This window comes from Electrona antarctica, assembly GCF_951216825.1.
Source record: "Electrona antarctica genome assembly, contig: scaffold_25, whole genome shotgun sequence".
Lineage (NCBI taxonomy): Eukaryota > Metazoa > Chordata > Actinopteri > Myctophiformes > Myctophidae > Electrona > Electrona antarctica.
The window spans coordinates 9,051,474-9,073,605 of record NW_027637034.1 but is presented as its reverse complement, the minus strand read 5'-3'; the positions used below and the strand labels follow the sequence as shown (position 1 = coordinate 9,073,605).

The 22,132-nt window shown below is 43.1% G+C and overlaps 4 protein-coding genes across 4 annotated transcripts; all 4 read left to right on the top strand.

Annotated features, from left to right (window-relative positions):
* Positions 1 to 1,573: 1,573 nt before the first annotated feature.
* LOC306919257 (cysteine/serine-rich nuclear protein 3-like) lies at positions 1,574 to 3,840 on the top strand (the record flags this gene model as incomplete). Its single annotated transcript, XM_079532073.1, has 2 exons — positions 1,574 to 2,769; positions 3,810 to 3,840. The coding sequence occupies 2 exons, from the start codon at positions 1,574 to 1,576 to the stop codon at positions 3,838 to 3,840; spliced, it is 1,227 nt and encodes a 408-aa protein (XP_079388199.1).
* A 1,856-nt stretch (positions 3,841 to 5,696) lies between these two features.
* Positions 5,697 to 12,043, top strand: LOC306919256 (uncharacterized protein; the record flags this gene model as incomplete). The annotated part of the gene is made up of 3 exons (XM_079532072.1): positions 5,697 to 6,854; positions 10,743 to 11,970; positions 12,030 to 12,043. 3 exons carry the CDS (start codon positions 5,697 to 5,699, stop codon positions 12,041 to 12,043), a joined length of 2,400 nt encoding a protein of 799 aa, XP_079388198.1.
* Positions 12,044 to 15,036: 2,993 nt separating this feature from the next.
* LOC306919255 (cysteine/serine-rich nuclear protein 3-like) lies at positions 15,037 to 16,268 on the top strand (the record flags this gene model as incomplete). The annotated part of the gene is made up of 2 exons (XM_079532071.1): positions 15,037 to 16,215; positions 16,260 to 16,268. The coding sequence occupies 2 exons, from the start codon at positions 15,037 to 15,039 to the stop codon at positions 16,266 to 16,268; spliced, it is 1,188 nt and encodes a 395-aa protein (XP_079388197.1).
* Positions 16,269 to 19,323: 3,055 nt separating this feature from the next.
* On the top strand, positions 19,324 to 20,496 carry LOC306919254 (cysteine/serine-rich nuclear protein 1-like; the record flags this gene model as incomplete). The annotated part of the gene is made up of 1 exon (XM_079532070.1): positions 19,324 to 20,496. A coding segment is annotated over one exon (1,173 nt), but the record flags the coding sequence as incomplete, so codon positions are not given.
* Between the last annotated feature and the right edge of the window lie 1,636 nt (positions 20,497 to 22,132).

Below are 22,132 nucleotides of genomic sequence, written 5' to 3'. Positions count from 1 at the left end.
GTGTTCCAAGATAAATTAAGATAAATGGGATGTAAATCACAGTATGAGCAGTTGTTTCTTCACCAGAGCTGGTTCTCCTTGGTTCTGATGTTACTGAAATAATGTGGAGAAATCCTCAAGATGAATGGCTCTGCTGCAGTAACAATGAATTCATATCCACTTATTCAATAGTTAGATTGTACATATTTATCCAGATACTGAGTAAGTCATTTTTGGATGAACTACTATACTGCTTTTTAAGGTTTATTATAAACCAGCAGTTGTTATGCACCACATGTGGAAGAACTCCCAGAAAACAGCAGGTATGCTGGCACTCTTATTTATTTTACATCACAATGAAATACTGTTCTGTTTCCCACTGCATTTGATTGAGTTTTTCTTTCTCTTCTGCACTGTAATGTTTTATGTATTTTTGTTTTAGTTATGATTGTATATATGTTTCCTGATGTGTGCAAAGCACATTGAAATGCCTTGTTGGAATTTGCTATACCAATAACGTTATTTTATATTTATGCTGGCTCCTGCTTTGACTTTAAGAAACTCCTCAATGGATCACTAGACTAGTAGACTAAATATTGTTCAACCAAAGTGGACTGTTATGTTCAAGTGGACTCTGTTTTCGACCATTGAATGGTTTTTCTCCAGATTAACTGGAAAACCAGTTCTTAAATGGGCATTCCACTCATTTTCAACATTTTACTATGTCATTATATACCTTAGAGCTGCATTAAACATGCCAAAATATTAGACAAGTTGTTTTGATTTTGTACCAAAACTCCCCAGCCACATAGACAAAGCCAACACTCAATGGAAATCAGACTTTGAATAGGGGACACATTAGCACATTCCAAACCAGCCTGGGACAAGAAGCATAGAGGTGTCACTGACACCAAATGGGCCATTAGACACCGGGCTCAGGAAACAAAAGAGAAACACATGTAAATTTTTCTTTGTTGAAATGGAGCCATGGGGTGAATTAACCCCAATAAGGCTAAATAAACCAAAAGTCCTACAACAATAAGGTAAACTTAAACTCTTAAACTTAAACTGGAGATAATCTAAGAGTGATTGGATTAGGCTTCCTTCAAGTACATGGCGAATGCACTCATTCCTTGCAATGTACTTACATACACTTACATATGTTGCGACCTTCGGTCGCAACATATGTAGGTACATTGCACTGAAGTCCCCAGGTCCCCCCAGTCGAGCTTGTACCTGTAACTTGGGGGAAGTCTATTATAATTATTACTGATTCTCCAGTAAAGACATGTTGCCTCTACAAAAACCACACTACAAATAAAAGAAACCAGAACAAGAGAACACACACCCATTGATTCTGATTGGACGGAATGAAACAATGGCCAAGTAAACCACACCCATCAACAAAGCTAATTGGCCGAATGACTATGAGTCACGCCCACCATTAGGAACACATAAAACCAGGGCTCCAGCACAACTAATCATTCTCCTAACAGAATCTTGCCTGAGGAAGGACCAACCAGTCCGAAACGTCTACTTTTCCAGCTCTCCTTTATATTTGATTCCGTCGTGAGTGAAGCGCCACCGTCGAGTCATGAGAGGTATTCTGAAAAGAAAGTTTGAGGAGGTCGACGATGAAGATCCATTCTACTCCTCACCTCCATCATCGTCCCTGCCTTCTCCTGCCTCCACGGAATGGGATTCTGATGGGGAGAGCAGCTCCTCAGAAAGCCAGGACTTTACAACTAATGGTTCTGCTTCACCTGCTGCCAGTCAACCCATCCAGTCTATTCTGAAGAGGCCAAAGCTGGAAGGGAGGCAGAGCAACGTGCGCTTTGATCTGGTGACGGTGTTCTACTTCCCACAATGCCAGGGTTTCACTAGCGTACCCCTTCGCGGGGGTGCCAGTCTGGGCATGTTGCACAGGCACAGCACTCTCCGCAGGTACACAATGGCAGAGCACGCCCTGGAACAACGGAGTTGGCGCAGAGAGAGACTACGAGAGAGACTACGAGAGGAGAAGCTTGAGGCTTTGAGACACCAGTTGATGGCCAATGGTACCATTGACCAGAGAGAATCTGAGCGACTGACTGCAGACCAGGTCCCAGACGGAGACACTGACGTCCACATCACCGACGCCGAGCTGGAGGATGGGAACAGCTTCCTGCAGCCGTACTCCTACAAGCACAGACAGGCACTCCTGCGAGCAGCAGGTGTGAAGCACATTGACAAAGAGGAGAAGAGACAGCTGCATTCCCTGCGTGTCTTCAGGGAGGACTCTGGATGCAATTGCCAGGGTTTCTGTGAGCCAGAGACTTGTGAATGCAGTCTGGCAGGAATCAAGTGCCAGATGGACGCATGCCTCCCATGCTGCACTAAAGACGGCTGCGCAAACATTCAGGGACGCGTAGAGTTCAACTCCAGACGCGCGCAGACCCACTACATCGACACCGTCATGAGGCTAGAACTAGAGAGGCTACTACAAGATGATACGCCTGACCACCAGAGCGCGGCTCCAGAAGATCTCCAGTTGGATGTGGACCAGGGACCCCCAGCAGGGGATGCCCCGGAAAAAAGCTGTCCCTTCGGGTTTTCCGCCGAGGACGAAGGGCTTCCTCTCACCATGCCCCCCACCCCTTCCTACCATTTCAGTCCAGAGCGCTCCGTGGTGGAGGAGAACAGCTGTAGCAGCGACATGACCGACTCCTCGTGCTCCCCTTCCCAAAGCGAAGACTCGGATGACGTCGGGGGAAGCCCGGGTCTGGTTGACATGGACGATGGAGCTGCAGGGCTGGCCCACGCCCTCAGCCTCTGTGACAATGACAATGACAATGACACATATAGGGCCTTGTTTGCAGACTGGAACGGCCAGACCAAAGTCAATGAGTTTGACTTTGAGGGGTTGTTGTCGTTGGTTCACCAGCATGATGTTGTCTAGTTTGATGTCTGTGTGGATCAGACCGATTCCCTTCAGGGCCTGGAGTGCTGTTGAAACGAATGCTTCATCTGGATCCAGAGGGGAGGATAACACCTGACCAGGTGTTGGACCATCCCTTCATCACCATGCCTCACCTATGACCGTCTCAAGGTGTTTGTGGGGTCAACCATTGCAAATGTAATGCACTCCCAGTTATTGGTATTGGATTTTGTGTACAGTACATGTTTGACTATGACAACGCCACAATATGGTGATGTCGGCCAACACTGATCCAGACAGGACACTATGCTACCTAAGACACTTCAGTCAACTGAAACTGAGATCATGTGTGACCCATGGGGTGTACCATTTGTGATCACAGTACTCTTAGTAGTTATACTGTAAGAACACATGCACTATCACTGACTGTTACTATATGACTATATACTATACACACTGCTGTTGCAGTGCTGCTAATAGATGATGTTATGTATACACTTACATGTGTGATATTATCTGCTGCTAAGTGTTGTCTCTCACCTGCACAACAGACTGTGATTCTATATTAGTATATTATATACATTTCATGTGTTTATTTTACATTGAAATAAATGGAGCCATGGGGTGAATTAACCCCAATAAGGCTAAATAAACCAAAAGTCCTACAACAATAAGGTAAACTTAAACTCTTAAACTTAAACTGGAGATAATCTAAGAGTGATTGGATTAGGCTTCCTTCAAGTACATGGCGAATGCACTCATTCCTTGCAATGTACTTACATACACTTACATATGTTGCGACCTTCGGTCGCAACATATGTAGGTACATTGCACTGAAGTCCCCAGGTCCCCCCAGTCGAGCTTGTACCTGTAACTTGGGGGAAGTCTATTATAATTATTACTGATTCTCCAGTAAAGACATGTTACCTCTACAAAAACCATGAGACTTTGATTTGACAATATACTTATTTGCTGTTCCAGTCCTGTACAGAAACCAGACCACTGTCTTCTATACTAAAGTGGAAACAAATTGAACCTACATTACAACCTAACACATAAAATACAAGGGGTGCTGTATATAGGCTACTTGTAAAAGACAAGATTTGAAGGCTTGTCTACTATTTATAAATATTGTTTGAAACAAATAGGCCTAACTGTTTTATTTCCGTGTTCTTGTTTTTAATAAATGTTTAAAGTCAAGATTTGTTTTTTATCTGTGGTTTGTAAGTGTTCCAAGATAAATTAAGATAAATGGGATGTAAATCACAGTATGAGCAGTTGTTTCTTCACCAGAGCTGGTTCTCCTTGGTTCTGATGTTACTGAAATAATGTGGAGAAATCCTCAAGATGAATGGCTCTGCTGCAGTAACAATGAATTCATATCCACTTATTCAATAGTTAGATTGTACATATTTATCCAGATACTGAGTAAGTCATTTTTGGATGAACTACTATACTGCTTTTTAAGGTTTATTATAAACCAGCAGTTGTTATGCACCACATGTGGAAGAACTCCCAGAAAACAGCAGGTATGCTGGCACTCTTATTTATTTTACATCACAATGAAATACTGTTCTGTTTCCCACTGCATTTGATTGAGTTTTTCTTTCTCTTCTGCACTGTAATGTTTTATGTATTTTTGTTTTAGTTATGATTGTATATATGTTTCCTGATGTGTGCAAAGCACATTGAAATGCCTTGTTGGAATTTGCTATACCAATAACGTTATTTTATATTTATGCTGGCTCCTGCTTTGACTTTAAGAAACTCCTCAATGGATCACTAGACTAGTAGACTAAATATTGTTCAACCAAAGTGGACTGTTATGTTCAAGTGGACTCTGTTTTCGACCATTGAATGGTTTTTCTCCAGATTAACTGGAAAACCAGTTCTTAAATGGGCATTCCACTCATTTTCAACATTTTACTATGTCATTATATACCTTAGAGCTGCATTAAACATGCCAAAATATTAGACAAGTTGTTTTGATTTTGTACCAAAACTCCCCAGCCACATAGACAAAGCCAACACTCAATGGAAATCAGACTTTGAATAGGGGACACATTAGCACATTCCAAACCAGCCTGGGACAAGAAGCATAGAGGTGTCACTGACACCAAATGGGCCATTAGACACCGGGCTCAGGAAACAAAAGAGAAACACATGTAAATTTTTCTTTGTTGAAATGGAGCCATGGGGTGAATTAACCCCAATAAGGCTAAATAAACCAAAAGTCCTACAACAATAAGGTAAACTTAAACTCTTAAACTTAAACTGGAGATAATCTAAGAGTGATTGGATTAGGCTTCCTTCAAGTACATGGCGAATGCACTCATTCCTTGCAATGTACTTACATACACTTACATATGTTGCGACCTTCGGTCGCAACATATGTAGGTACATTGCACTGAAGTCCCCAGGTCCCCCCAGTCGAGCTTGTACCTGTAACTTGGGGGAAGTCTATTATAATTATTACTGATTCTCCAGTAAAGACATGTTGCCTCTACAAAAACCACACTACAAATAAAAGAAACCAGAACAAGAGAACACACACCCATTGATTCTGATTGGACGGAATGAAACAATGGCCAAGTAAACCACACCCATCAACAAAGCTAATTGGCCGAATGACTATGAGTCACGCCCACCATTAGGAACACATAAAACCAGGGCTCCAGCACAACTAATCATTCTCCTAACAGAATCTTGCCTGAGGAAGGACCAACCAGTCCGAAACGTCTACTTTTCCAGCTCTCCTTTATATTTGATTCCGTCGTGAGTGAAGCGCCACCGTCGAGTCATGAGAGGTATTCTGAAAAGAAAGTTTGAGGAGGTCGACGATGAAGATCCATTCTACTCCTCACCTCCATCATCGTCCCTGCCTTCTCCTGCCTCCACGGAATGGGATTCTGATGGGGAGAGCAGCTCCTCAGAAAGCCAGGACTTTACAACTAATGGTTCTGCTTCACCTGCTGCCAGTCAACCCATCCAGTCTATTCTGAAGAGGCCAAAGCTGGAAGGGAGGCAGAGCAACGTGCACTTTGATCTGGTGACGGTGTTCTACTTCCCACAATGCCAGGGTTTCACTAGCGTACCCCTTCGCGGGGGTGCCAGTCTGGGCATGTTGCACAGGCACAGCACTCTCCGCAGGTACACAATGGCAGAGCACGCCCTGGAACAACGGAGTTGGCGCAGAGAGAGACTACGAGAGAGACTACGAGAGGAGAAGCTTGAGGCTTTGAGACACCAGTTGATGGCCAATGGTACCATTGACCAGAGAGAATCTGAGCGACTGACTGCAGACCAGGTCCCAGACGGAGACACTGACGTCCACATCACCGACGCCGAGCTGGAGGATGGGAACAGCTTCCTGCAGCCGTACTCCTACAAGCACAGACAGGCACTCCTGCGAGCAGCAGGTGTGAAGCACATTGACAAAGAGGAGAAGAGACAGCTGCATTCCCTGCGTGTCTTCAGGGAGGACTCTGGATGCAATTGCCAGGGTTTCTGTGAGCCAGAGACTTGTGAATGCAGTCTGGCAGGAATCAAGTGCCAGATGGACGCATGCCTCCCATGCTGCACTAAAGACGGCTGCGCAAACATTCAGGGACGCGTAGAGTTCAACTCCAGACGCGCGCAGACCCACTACATCGACACCGTCATGAGGCTAGAACTAGAGAGGCTACTACAAGATGATACGCCTGACCACCAGAGCGCGGCTCCAGAAGATCTCCAGTTGGATGTGGACCAGGGACCCCCAGCAGGGGATGCCCCGGAAAAAAGCTGTCCCTTCGGGTTTTCCGCCGAGGACGAAGGGCTTCCTCTCACCATGCCCCCCACCCCTTCCTACCATTTCAGTCCAGAGCGCTCCGTGGTGGAGGAGAACAGCTGTAGCAGCGACATGACCGACTCCTCGTGCTCCCCTTCCCAAAGCGAAGACTCGGATGACGTCGGGGGAAGCCCGGGTCTGGTTGACATGGACGATGGAGCTGCAGGGCTGGCCCACGCCCTCAGCCTCTGTGACAATGACAATGACAATGACACATATAGGGCCTTGTTTGCAGACTGGAACGGCCAGACCAAAGTCAATGAGTTTGACTTTGAGGGGTTGTTGTCGTTGGTTCACCAGCATGATGTTGTCTAGTTTGATGTCTGTGTGGATCAGACCGATTCCCTTCAGGGCCTGGAGTGCTGTTGAAACGAATGCTTCATCTGGATCCAGAGGGGAGGATAACACCTGACCAGGTGTTGGACCATCCCTTCATCACCATGCCTCACCTATGACCGTCTCAAGGTGTTTGTGGGGTCAACCATTGCAAATGTAATGCACTCCCAGTTATTGGTATTGGATTTTGTGTACAGTACATGTTTGACTATGACAACGCCACAATATGGTGATGTCGGCCAACACTGATCCAGACAGGACACTATGCTACCTAAGACACTTCAGTCAACTGAAACTGAGATCATGTGTGACCCATGGGGTGTACCATTTGTGATCACAGTACTCTTAGTAGTTATACTGTAAGAACACATGCACTATCACTGACTGTTACTATATGACTATATACTATACACACTGCTGTTGCAGTGCTGCTAATAGATGATGTTATGTATACACTTACATGTGTGATATTATCTGCTGCTAAGTGTTGTCTCTCACCTGCACAACAGACTGTGATTCTATATTAGTATATTATATACATTTCATGTGTTTATTTTACATTTTGTATTTAATATTGCACTTGCAAGTTTATATTGTACATACCAGTACTGTATATGACATCACATCAAACTGCATTTGATTGAGTTTTTCTTTCTCTTCTGCACTGTAATGTTTTATGTATTTTTGTTTTAAAATAAGCATTTCTAATTGTATGTATTATTCCCTTGCACATTATGTAGGCCTATATTAGACATGTTATATTAGACATTGTGTTATGTTCACATCATTGGCTGAATTCCAACTGAGAAGAAATTAGCACAATACATTTTGTAAATAATTGTTCTATTGATATATGTTTTAAACATGGTTTAAATAAAACGTGTTACCTTGAAATATGCGTTGTGTACGTTCTTAAATATGGCCCAGAACAGGTTTTAAAACATTCATATTTTCCAGTTAACTTATATCTCTACATTTATTGATTGTATACTAGATAGAACGTCCTTGCGGTCATGTTTCCATCCATCCATGTCCTATATATGTATTAGTAAAGGCTATTAAATTAGTGTCTATTTGGGGGTCCTTGGCGTGACGTTTGGGAACCACTGATATACAGCAGGGTATAAAGCCTTTTAAAAGAAACAGCAGCATGTTGTGCACTCACTGTAAGTAAACATTGCACTTTAACATTGTCACCACAAACAATAATAGCAATGATTGTTACAAGAACATATAGCCATTTTAACACACCTGAAACATTGCACACTAGAAAGCTGAAAGAGTGATAACAGTTCCATGTGATGATAGACCTATTACTGTAGTTCTGCTGAAACTCATCAGAGTCAAAGAGGTGTGAAATGGTCTCAGTTCATCCAAAATGTGATCATTAGCAGGTGATCTGTCCAATGCCAGACAACGAGTGACCATTAACACGTTAATCTCTGCATTTGAATGCATATAGTGAATGAAGCATCAGCCATCATCATTTAGCATGTGTACATTTTAACATGGGGAAAGAATGTGGGGTTTGTTCATTATTTAGCATTTGAAAAACATTGAATAAAAGTGCATTCATCACCACCATATTGAGAGAGAACCCTGCAAAAATGTATCAGCTTATGTTTTTGTTCAGTGTATTTTCATTCAATCCCTTCCAGTTTCACTATGACTTATATGACTGGATATGGAGACAGTAACCTCTGTTACTGAACAAACAAATAATTATTATAGGATATAATTGAATACGTATAATGATATATCCTGATTTATCTTGACTTATCCTGATCATTTATTAATACTATGGACACATGTTTCTGCACACAGGCCTACACATTACACAATGGGATTTCACTGTAAATATAGATAAGAAATGAAATGAAACCAATAGCGCACAATAGGATATGAGACTTTGATTTGACAATATACTTATTTGCTGTTCCAGTCCTGTACAGAAACCAGACCACTGTCTTCTATACTAAAGTGGAAACAAATTTAACCTACATTACAACCTAACACGTAAAATACAAGGGGTGCTGTATATAGGCTACTTGTAAAAGACAAGATGTGAAGGCTTGTCTACTATTTATAAATATTGTTTGAAACAAATAGGCCTAACTGTTTTACTTCCGTGTTCTTGTTTTTAATAAATGTTTAAAGTCAAGATTTGTTTTTTATCTGTGGTTTGTAAGTGTTCCAAGATAAATTAAGATAAATGGGATGTAAATCACAGTATGAGCAGTTGTTTCTTCACCAGAGCTGGTTCTCCTTGGTTCTGATGTTACTGAAATAATGTGGAGAAATCCTCAAGATGAATGGCTCTGCTGCAGTAACAATGAATTCATATCCACTTATTCAATAGTTAGATTGTACATATTTATCCAGATACTGAGTAAGTCATTTTTGGATGAACTACTATACTGCTTTTTAAGGTTTATTATAAACCAGCAGTTGTTATGCACCACATGTGGAAGAACTCCCAGAAAACAGCAGGTATGCTGGCACTCTTATTTATTTTACATCACAATGAAATACTGTTCTGTTTCCCACTGCATTTGATTGAGTTTTTCTTTCTCTTCTGCACTGTAATGTTTTATGTATTTTTGTTTTAGTTATGATTTTATATATGTTTCCTGATGTGTGCAAAGCACATTGAAATGCCTTGTTGGAATTTGCTATACCAATAACGTTATTTTATATTTATGCTGGCTCCTGCTTTGACTTTAAGAAACTCCTCAATGGATCACTAGACTAGTAGACTAAATATTGTTCAACCAAAGTGGACTGTTATGTTCAAGTGGACTCTGTTTTCGACCATTGAATGGTTTTTCTCCAGATTAACTGGAAAACCAGTTCTTAAAGGGGCATTCCACTCATTTTCAACATTTTACTATGTCATTATATACCTTAGAGCTGCATTAAACATGCCAAAATATTAGACAAGTTGTTTTGATTTTGCACCAAAACTCCCCAGCCACATAGACAAAGCCAACACTCAATGTAAATCAGACTTTGAATAGGGGACACATTAGCACATTCCAAACCAGCCTGGGACAAGAAGCATAGAGGTGTCACTGACACCAAATGGGCCATTAGACACCGGGCTCAGGAAACAAAAGAGAAACACATGTACATTTTTCTTTGTTGAAATGGAGCCATGGGGTGAATTAACCCCAATAAGGCTAAATAAACCAAAAGTCCTACAACAATAAGGTAAACTTAAACTCTTAAACTTAAACTGGAGATAATCTAAGAGTGATTGGATTAGGCTTCCTTCAAGTACATGGCGAATGCACTCATTCCTTGCAATGTACTTACATACACTTACATATGTTGGGGGAAGTCTATTATAATTATTACTGATTCTCCAGTAAAGACATGTTGCCTCTACAAAAACCACACTACAAATGAAAGAAACCAGAACAAGAGAACACACACCCATTGATTCTGATTGGACGGAATGAAACAATGGCCAAGTAAACCACACCCATCAACAAAGCTAATTGGCCGAATGACTATGAGTCACGCCCACCATTAGGAACACATAAAACCAGGGCTCCAGCACAACTAATCATTCTCCTAACAGAATCGTGCCTGAGGAAGGACCAACCAGTCCGAAACGTCTACTTTTCCAGCTCTCCTTTATATTTGATTCCGTCGTGAGTGAAGCGCCACCGTCGAGTCATGAGAGGTATTCTGAAAAGAAAGTTTGAGGAGGTCGACGATGAAGATCCATTCTACTCCTCACCTCCATCATCGTCCCTGCCTTCTCCTGCCTCCACGGAATGGGATTCTGATGGGGAGAGCAGCTCCTCAGAAAGCCAGGACTTTACAACTAATGGTTCTGCTTCACCTGCTGCCAGTCAACCCATCCAGTCTATTCTGAAGAGGCCAAAGCTGGAAGGGAGGCAGAGCAACGTGCGCTTTGATCTGGTGACGGTGTTCTACTTCCCACAATGCCAGGGTTTCACTAGCGTACCCCTTCGCGGGGGTGCCAGTCTGGGCATGTTGCACAGGCACAGCACTCTCCGCAGGTACACAATGGCAGAGCACGCCCTGGAACAACGGAGTTGGCGCAGAGAGAGACGGAGAGAGAGACGGAGAGAGGAGAAGCTTGAGGCTTTGAGACACCAGTTGATGGCCAATGGTACCATTGACCAGAGAGAATCTGAGCGACTGACTGCAGACCAGGTCCCAGACGGAGACACTGACGTCCACATCACCGACGCCGAGCTGGAGGATGGGAACAGCTTCCTGCAGCCGTACTCCTACAAGCACAGACAGGCACTCCTGCGAGCAGCAGGTGTGAAGCACATTGACAAAGAGGAGAAGAGACAGCTGCATTCCCTGCGTGTCTTCAGGGAGGACTCTGGATGCAATTGCCAGGGTTTCTGTGAGCCAGAGACTTGTGAATGCAGTCTGGCAGGAATCAAGTGCCAGATGGACGCATGCCTCCCATGCTGCACTAAAGACGGCTGCGCAAACATTCAGGGACGCGTAGAGTTCAACTCCAGACGCGCGCAGACCCACTACATCGACACCGTCATGAGGCTAGAACTAGAGAGGCTACTACAAGATGATACGCCTGACCAACTGGACCACCAGAGCGCGGCTCCAGAAGATCTCCAGTTGGATGTGGACCAGGGACCCCCAGCAGGGGATGCCCCGGAAAAAAGCTGTCCCTTCGGGTTTTCCGCCGAGGACGAAGGGCTTCCTCTCACCATGCCCCCCACCCCTTCCTACCATTTCAGTCCAGAGCGCTCCGTGGTGGAGGAGAACAGCTGTAGCAGCGACATGACCGACTCCTCGTGCTCCCCTTCCCAAAGCGAAGACTCGGATGACGTCGGGGGAAGCCCGGGTCTGGTTGACATGGACGATGGAGCTGCAGGGCTGGCCCACGCCCTCAGCCTCTGTGACAATGACAATGACAATGACACATATAGGGCCGTGTTTGCAGACTGGAACGGCCAGACCAAAGTCAATGAGTTTGACTTTGAGGGGTTGTTGTCGTTGGTTCACCAGCATGATGTTGTCTAGTTTGATGTCTGTGTGGATCAGACCGATTCCCTTCAGGGCCTGGAGTGCAATGGCAAGCTGCAAGACAAGAATAAAGAGCATGATCAGAAATTCAGAAATTAAAACTCAGTATCTTTGTATCAATATTTTTTCCATTACTTTAAAATGTAATTGTCAATAAAAATGTTTTGTTTTGTGTTTTCCAGGAACCAGAGGAGTATTACACAGTGCAGGAGTTAAAGGCAGAACTGCTAATAGAGGATGTTATGTATACACTTACATGTGTGATTTGCTCACTGGAAGAAGTGTTCTCCTCCCTGCGTTGCGATGCTGATGAAACATCTTGTGACGTCTTCATGGACCTGTTGAAACGAATGCTTCATCTGGATCCAGAGGGGAGGATAACACCTGACCAGGTGTTGGACCATCCCTTCATCACCATGCCTCACCTATGACCGTCTCAAGGTGTTTGTGGGGTCAACCATTGCAAATGTAATGCACTCCCAGTTATTGGTATTGGATTTTGTGTACAGTACATGTTTGACTATGACAACGCCACAATATGGTGATGTCGGCCAACACTGATCCAGACAGGACACTATGCTACCTAAGACACTTCAGTCAACGGAAACTGAGATCATGTGTGACCCATGGGGTGTACCATTTGTGATCACAGTACTCTTAGTAGTTATACTGTAAGAACACATGCACTATCACTGACTGTTACTATATGACTATATACTATACACACTGCTGTTGCAGTGCTGCTAATAGATGATGTTATGTATACACTTACATGTGTGATATTATCTGCTGCTAAGTGTTGTCTCTCACCTGCACAACAGACTGTGATTCTATATTAGTATATTATATACATGTCATGTGTTTATTTTACATTTTGTATTTAATATTGCACTTGCAAGTTTATATTGTACATACCAGTACTGTATATGACATCACATCAAACTGCATTTGATTGAGTTTTTCTTTCTCTTCTGCACTGTAATGTTTTATGTATTTTTGTTTTAAAATAAGCATTTCTAATTGTATGTATTATTCCCTTGCACATTATGTAGGCCTATATTAGACATGTTATATTAGACATTGTGTTATGTTCACATCATTGGCTGAATTCCAACTGAGAAGAAATTAGCACAATACATTTTGTAAATAATTGTTCTATTGATATATGTTTTAAACATGGTTTAAATAAAACGTGTTACCTTGAAATATGCGTTGTGTACGTTCTTAAATATGGCCCAGAACAGGTTTTAAAACATTCATATTTTCCAGTTAACTTATATCTCTACATTTATTGATTGTATACTAGATAGAACGTCCTTGCGGTCATGTTTCCATCCATCCATGTCCTATATATGTATTAGTAAAGGCTATTAAATTAGTGTCTATTTGGGGGTCCTTGGCGTGACGTTTGGGAACCACTGATATACAGCAGGGTATAAAGCCTTTTAAAACAAACAGCAGCATGTTGTGCACTCACTCCTCAAGATGAATGGCTCTGCTGCAGTAACAATGAATTCATATCCACTTATTCAATAGTTAGATTGTACATATTTATCCAGATACTGAGTAAGTCATTTTTGGATGAACTACTATACTGCTTTTTAAGGTTTATTATAAACCAGCAGTTGTTATGCACCACATGTGGAAGAACTCCCAGAAAACAGCAGGTATGCTGGCACTCTTATTTATTTTACATCACAATGAAATACTGTTCTGTTTCCCACTGCATTTGATTGAGTTTTTCTTTCTCTTCTGCACTGTAATGTTTTATGTATTTTTGTTTTAGTTATGATTTTATATATGTTTCCTGATGTGTGCAAAGCACATTGAAATGCCTTGTTGGAATTTGCTATACCAATAACGTTATTTTATATTTATGCTGGCTCCTGCTTTGACTTTAAGAAACTCCTCAATGGATCACTAGACTAGTAGACTAAATATTGTTCAACCAAAGTGGACTGTTATGTTCAAGTGGACTCTGTTTTCGACCATTGAATGGTTTTTCTCCAGATTAACTGGAAAACCAGTTCTTAAAGGGGCATTCCACTCATTTTCAACATTTTACTATGTCATTATATACCTTAGAGCTGCATTAAACATGCCAAAATATTAGACAAGTTGTTTTGATTTTGTACCAAAACTCCCCAGCCACATAGACAAAGCCAACACTCAATGGAAATCAGACTTTGAATAGGGGACACATTAGCACATTCCAAACCAGCCTGGGACAAGAAGCATAGAGGTGTCACTGACACCAAATGGGCCATTAGACACCGGGCTCAGGAAACAAAAGAGAAACACATGTACATTTTTCTTTGTTGAAATGGAGCCATGGGGTGAATTAACCCCAATAAGGCTAAATAAACCAAAAGTCCTACAACAATAAGGTAAACTTAAAGTCTTAAACTTAAACTGGAGATAATCTAAGAGTGATTGGATTAGGCTTCCTTCAAGTACATGGCGAATGCACTCATTCCTTGCAATGTACTTACATACACTTACATATGTTGCGACCTTCGGTCGCAACATATGTAGGTACATTGCACTGAAGTCCCCAGGTCCCCCCAGTCGAGCTTGTACCTGTAACTTGGGGGAAGTCTATTATAATTATTACTGATTCTCCAGTAAAGACATGTTGCCTCTACAAAAACCACACTACAAATGAAAGAAACCAGAACAAGAGAACACACACCCATTGATTCTGATTGGACGGAATGAAACAATGGCCAAGTAAACCACACCCATCAACAAAGCTAATTGGCCGAATGACTATGAGTCACGCCCACCATTAGGAACACATAAAACCAGGGCTCCAGCACAACTAATCATTCTCCTAACAGAATCTTGCCTGAGGAAGGACCAACCAGTCCGAAACGTCTACTTTTCCAGCTCTCCTTTATATTTGATTCCGTCGTGAGTGAAGCGCCACCGTCGAGTCATGAGAGGTATTCTGAAAAGAAAGTTTGAGGAGGTCGACGATGAAGATCCATTCTACTCCTCACCTCCATCATCGTCCCTGCCTTCTCCTGCCTCCACGGAATGGGATTCTGATGGGGAGAGCAGCTCCTCAGAAAGCCAGGACTTTACAACTAATGGTTCTGCTTCACCTGCTGCCAGTCAACCCATCCAGTCTATTCTGAAGAGGCCAAAGCTGGAAGGGAGGCAGAGCAACGTGCGCTTTGATCTGGTGACGGTGTTCTACTTCCCACAATGCCAGGGTTTCACTAGCGTACCCCTTCGCGGGGGTGCCAGTCTGGGCATGTTGCACAGGCACAGCACTCTCCGCAGGTACACAATGGCAGAGCACGCCCTGGAACAACGGAGTTGGCGCAGAGAGAGACTACGAGAGAGACGGAGAGAGGAGAAGCTTGAGGCTTTGAGACACCAGTTGATGGCCAATGGTACCATTGACCAGAGAGAATCTGAGCGACTGACTGCAGACCAGTTCCCAGACGGAGACACTGACGTCCACATCACCGACGCCGAGCTGGAGGATGGGAACAGCTTCCTGCAGCCGTACTCCTACAAGCACAGACAGGCACTCCTGCGAGCAGCAGGTGTGAAGCACATTGACAAAGAGGAGAAGAGACAGCTGCATTCCCTGCGTGTCTTCAGGGAGGACTCTGGATGCAATTGCCAGGGTTTCTGTGAGCCAGAGACTTGTGAATGCAGTCTGGCAGGAATCAAGTGCCAGATGGACGCATGCCTCCCATGCTGCACTAAAGACGGCTGCGCAAACATTCAGGGACGCGTAGAGTTCAACTCCAGACGCGCGCAGACCCACTACATCGACACCGTCATGAGGCTAGAACTAGAGAGGCTACTACAAGATGATACGCCTGACCAACTGGACCACCAGAGCGCGGCTCCAGAAGATCTCCAGTTGGATGTGGACCAGGGACCCCCAGCAGGGGATGCCCCGGAAAAAAGCTGTCCCTTCGGGTTTTCCGCCGAGGATGAAGGGCTTCCTCTCACCATGCCCCCCACCCCTTCCTACCATTTCAGTCCAGAGCGCTCCGTGGTGGAGGAGAACAGCTGTAGCAGCGACATGACCGACTCCTCGTGCTCCCCTTCCCAAAGCGAAGACTCGGATGACGTCGGGGGAAGCCCGGGTCTGGTTGACATGGACGATGGAGCTGCAGGGCTGGCCCACGCCCTCAGCCTCTGTGACAATGACAATGACACATATAGGGCCTTGTTTGCAGACTAGAACGGCCAGACCAAAGTCAATGAGTTTGACTTTGAGGGGTTGTTGTCGTTGGTTCACCAGCATGATGTTGTCTAGTTTGATGTCTGTGTGGATCAGACCGATTCCCTTCAGGGCCTGGAGTGCAATGGCAAGCTGCAAGACAAGAATAAAGAGCATGATCAGAAATTCAGAAATTCAACTCAGTATCTTTGTATCAATATCTTTTCCATTACTTTAAAATGTAATTGTCAATAAAAATGTTTTGTTTTGTGTTTTCCAGGAACCAGAGGAGTATTACACAGTGCAGGAGTTAAAGGCAGAACTGCTAATAGAGGATGTTATGTATACACTTACATGTGTGATTTGCTCACTGGAAGAAGTGTTCTCCTCCCTGCGTTGCGATGCTGATGAAACATCTTGTGACGTCTTCATGGACCTGTTGAAACGAATGCTTCATCTGGATCCAGAGGGGAGGATAACACCTGACCAGGTGTTGGACCATCCCTTCATCACCATGCCTCACCTATGACCGTCTCAAGGTGTTTGTGGGGTCAACCATTGCAAATGTAATGCACTCCCAGTTATTGGTATTGGATTTTGTGTACAGTACATGTTTGACTATGACAACGCCACAATATGGTGATGTCGGCCAACACTGATCCAGACAGGACACTATGCTACCTAAGACACTTCAGTCAACGGAAACTGAGATCATGTGTGACCCATGGGGTGTACCATTTGTGATCACAGTACTCTTAGTAGTTATACTGTAAGAACACATGCACTATCACTGACTGTTACTATATGACTATATACTATACACACTGCTGTTGCAGTGCTGCTAATAGATGATGTTATGTATACACTTACATGTGTGATATTATCTGCTGCTAAGTGTTGTCTCTCACCTGCACAACAGACTGTGATTCTATATTAGTATATTATATACATTTCATGTGTTTATTTTACATTTTGTATTTAATATTGCACTTGCAAGTTTATATTGTACATACCAGTACTGTATATGACATCACATCAAACTGCATTTGATTGAGTTTTTCTTTCTCTTCTGCACTGTAATGTTTTATGTATTTTTGTTTTAAAATAAGCATTTCTAATTGTATGTATTATTCCCTTGCACATTATGTAGGCCTATATTAGACATGTTATATTAGACATTGTGTTATGTTCACATCATTGGCTGAATTCCAACTGAGAAGAAATTAGCACAATACATTTTGTAAATAATTGTTCTATTGATATATGTTTTAAACATGGTTTAAATAAAACGTGTTACCTTGAAATATGCGTTGTGTACGTTCTTAAATATGGCCCAGAACAGGTTTTAAAACATTCATATTTTCCAGTTAACTTATATCTCTACATTTATTGATTGTATACTAGATAGAACGTCCTTGCGGTCATGTTTCCATCCATCCATGTCCTATATATGTATTAGTAAAGGCTATTAAATTAGTGTCTATTTGGGGGTCCTTGGCGTGACGTTTGGGAACCACTGATATACAGCAGGGTATAAAGCCTTTTAAAACAAACAGCAGCATGTTGTGCACTCACTCCTCAAGATGAATGGCTCTGCTGCAGTAACAATGAATTCATATCCACTTATTCAATAGTTAGATTGTACATATTTATCCAGATACTGAGTAAGTCATTTTTGGATGAACTACTATACTGCTTTTTAAGGTTTATTATAAACCAGCAGTTGTTATGCACCACATGTGGAAGAACTCCCAGAAAACAGCAGGTATGCTGGCACTCTTATTTATTTTACATCACAATGAAATACTGTTCTGTTTCCCACTGCATTTGATTGAGTTTTTCTTTCTCTTCTGCACTGTAATGTTTTATGTATTTTTGTTTTAGTTATGATTTTATATATGTTTCCTGATGTGTGCAAAGCACATTGAAATGCCTTGTTGGAATTTGCTATACCAATAACGTTATTTTATATTTATGCTGGCTCCTGCTTTGACTTTAAGAAACTCCTCAATGGATCACTAGACTAGTAGACTAAATATTGTTCAACCAAAGTGGACTGTTATGTTCAAGTGGACTCTGTTTTCGACCATTGAATGGTTTTTCTCCAGATTAACTGGAAAACCAGTTCTTAAAGGGGCATTCCACTCATTTTCAACATTTTACTATGTCATTATATACCTTAGAGCTGCATTAAACATGCCAAAATATTAGACAAGTTGTTTTGATTTTGTACCAAAACTCCCCAGCCACATAGACAAAGCCAACACTCAATGGAAATCAGACTTTGAATAGGGGACACATTAGCACATTCCAAACCAGCCTGGGACAAGAAGCATAGAGGTGTCACTGACACCAAATGGGCCATTAGACACCGGGCTCAGGAAACAAAAGAGAAACACATGTACATTTTTCTTTGTTGAAATGGAGCCATGGGGTGAATTAACCCCAATAAGGCTAAATAAACCAAAAGTCCTACAACAATAAGGTAAACTTAAAGTCTTAAACTTAAACTGGAGATAATCTAAGAGTGATTGGATTAGGCTTCCTTCAAGTACATGGCGAATGCACTCATTCCTTGCAATGTACTTACATACACTTACATATGTTGCGACCTTCGGTCGCAACATATGTAGGTACATTGCACTGAAGTCCCCAGGTCCCCCCAGTCGAGCTTGTACCTGTAACTTGGGGGAAGTCTATTATAATTATTACTGATTCTCCAGTAAAGACATGTTGCCTCTACAAAAACCACACTACAAATGAAAGAAACCAGAACAAGAGAACACACACCCATTGATTCTGATTGGACGGAATGAAACAATGGCCAAGTAAACCACACCCATCAACAAAGCTAATTGGCCGAATGACTATGAGTCACGCCCACCATTAGGAACACATAAAACCAGGGCTCCAGCACAACTAATCATTCTCCTAACAGAATCTTGCCTGAGGAAGGACCAACCAGTCCGAAACGTCTACTTTTCCAGCTCTCCTTTATATTTGATTCCGTCGTGAGTGAAGCGCCACCGTCGAGTCATGAGAGGTATTCTGAAAAGAAAGTTTGAGGAGGTCGACGATGAAGATCCATTCTACTCCTCACCTCCATCATCGTCCCTGCCTTCTCCTGCCTCCACGGAATGGGATTCTGATGGGGAGAGCAGCTCCTCAGAAAGCCAGGACTTTACAACTAATGGTTCTGCTTCACCTGCTGCCAGTCAACCCATCCAGTCTATTCTGAAGAGGCCAAAGCTGGAAGGGAGGCAGAGCAACGTGCGCTTTGATCTGGTGACGGTGTTCTACTTCCCACAATGCCAGGGTTTCACTAGCGTACCCCTTCGCGGGGGTGCCAGTCTGGGCATGTTGCACAGGCACAGCACTCTCCGCAGGTACACAATGGCAGAGCACGCCCTGGAACAACGGAGTTGGCGCAGAGAGAGACGGAGAGAGAGACGGAGAGAGGAGAAGCTTGAGGCTTTGAGACACCAGTTGATGGCCAATGGTACCATTGACCAGAGAGAATCTGAGCGACTGACTGCAGACCAGGTCCCAGACGGAGACACTGACGTCCACATCACCGGCGCCGAGCTGGAGGATGGGAACAGCTTCCTGCAGCCGTACTCCTACAAGCACAGACAGGCACTCCTGCGAGCAGCAGGTGTGAAGCACATTGACAAAGAGGAGAAGAGACAGCTGCATTCCCTGCGTGTCTTCAGGGAGGACTCTGGATGCAATTGCCAGGGTTTCTGTGAGCCAGAGACTTGTGAATGCAGTCTGGCAGGAATCAAGTGCCAGATGGACGCATGCCTCCCATGCTGCACTAAAGACGGCTGCGCAAACATTCAGGGACGCGTAGAGTTCAACTCCAGACGCGCGCAGACCCACTACATCGACACCGTCATGAGGCTAGAACTAGAGAGGCTACTACAAGATGATACGCCTGACCAACTGGACCACCAGAGCGCGGCTCCAGAAGATCTCCAGTTGGATGTGGACCAGGGACCCCCAGCAGGGGATGCCCCGGAAAAAAGCTGTCCCTTCGGGTTTTCCGCCGAGGACGAAGGGCTTCCTCTCACCATGCCCCCCACCCCTTCCTACCATTTCAGTCCAGAGCGCTCCGTGGTGGAGGAGAACAGCTGTAGCAGCGACATGACCGACTCCTCGTGCTCCCCTTCCCAAAGCGAAGACTCGGATGACGTCGGGGGAAGCCCGGGTCTGGTTGACATGGACGATGGAGCTGCAGGGCTGGCCCACGCCCTCAGCCTCTGTGACAATGACAATGACACATATAGGGCCTTGTTTGCAGACTAGAACGGCCAGACCAAAGTCAATGAGTTTGACTTTGAGGGGTTGTTGTCGTTGGTTCACCAGCATGATGTTGTCTAGTTTGATGTCTGTGTGGATCAGACCGATTCCCTTCAGGGCCTGGAGTGCAATGGCAAGCTGCAAGACAAGAATAAAGAGCATGATCAGAAATTCAGAAATTCAACTCAGTATCTTTGTATCAATATCTTTTCCATTACTTTAAAATGTAATTGTCAATAAAAATGTTTTGTTTTGTGTTTTCCAGGAACCAGAGGAGTATTACACAGTGCAGGAGTTAAAGGCAGAACTGCTAATAGAGGATGTTATGTATACACTTACATGTGTGATTTGCTCACTGGAAGAAGTGTTCTCCTCCCTGCGTTGCGATGCTGATGAAACATCTTGTGACGTCTTCATGGACCTGTTGAAACGAATGCTTCATCTGGATCCAGAGGGGAGGATAACACCTGACCAGGTGTTGGACCATCCCTTCATCACCATGCCTCACCTATGACCGTCTCAAGGTGTTTGTGGGGTCAACCATTGCAAATGTAATGCACTCCCAGTTATTGGTATTGGATTTTGTGTACAGTACATGTTTGACTATGACAACGCCACAATATGGTGATGTCGGCCAACACTGATCCAGACAGGACACTATGCTACCTAAGACACTTCAGTCAACGGAAACTGAGATCATGTGTGACCCATGGGGTGTACCATTTGTGATCACAGTACTCTTAGTAGTTATACTGTAAGAACACATGCACTATCACTGACTGTTACTATATGACTATATACTATACACACTGCTGTTGCAGTGCTGCTAATAGATGATGTTATGTATACACTTACATGTGTGATATTATCTGCTGCTAAGTGTTGTCTCTCACCTGCACAACAGACTGTGATTCTATATTAGTATATTATATACATTTCATGTGTTTATTTTACATTTTGTATTTAATATTGCACTTGCAAGTTTATATTGTACATACCAGTACTGTATATGACATCACATCAAACTGCATTTGATTGAGTTTTTCTTTCTCTTCTGCACTGTAATGTTTTATGTATTTTTGTTTTAAAATAAGCATTTCTAATTGTATGTATTATTCCCTTGCACATTATGTAGGCCTATATTAGACATGTTATATTAGACATTGTGTTATGTTCACATCATTGGCTGAATTCCAACTGAGAAGAAATTAGCACAATACATTTTGTAAATAATTGTTCTATTGATATATGTTTTAAACATGGTTTAAATAAAACGTGTTACCTTGAAATATGCGTTGTGTACGTTCTTAAATATGGCCCAGAACAGGTTTTAAAACATTCATATTTTCCAGTTAACTTATATCTCTACATTTATTGATTGTATACTAGATAGAACGTCCTTGCGGTCATGTTTCCATCCATCCATGTCCTATATATGTATTAGTAAAGGCTATTAAATTAGTGTCTATTTGGGGGTCCTTGGCGTGACGTTTGGGAACCACTGATATACAGCAGGGTATAAAGCCTTTTAAAACAAACAGCA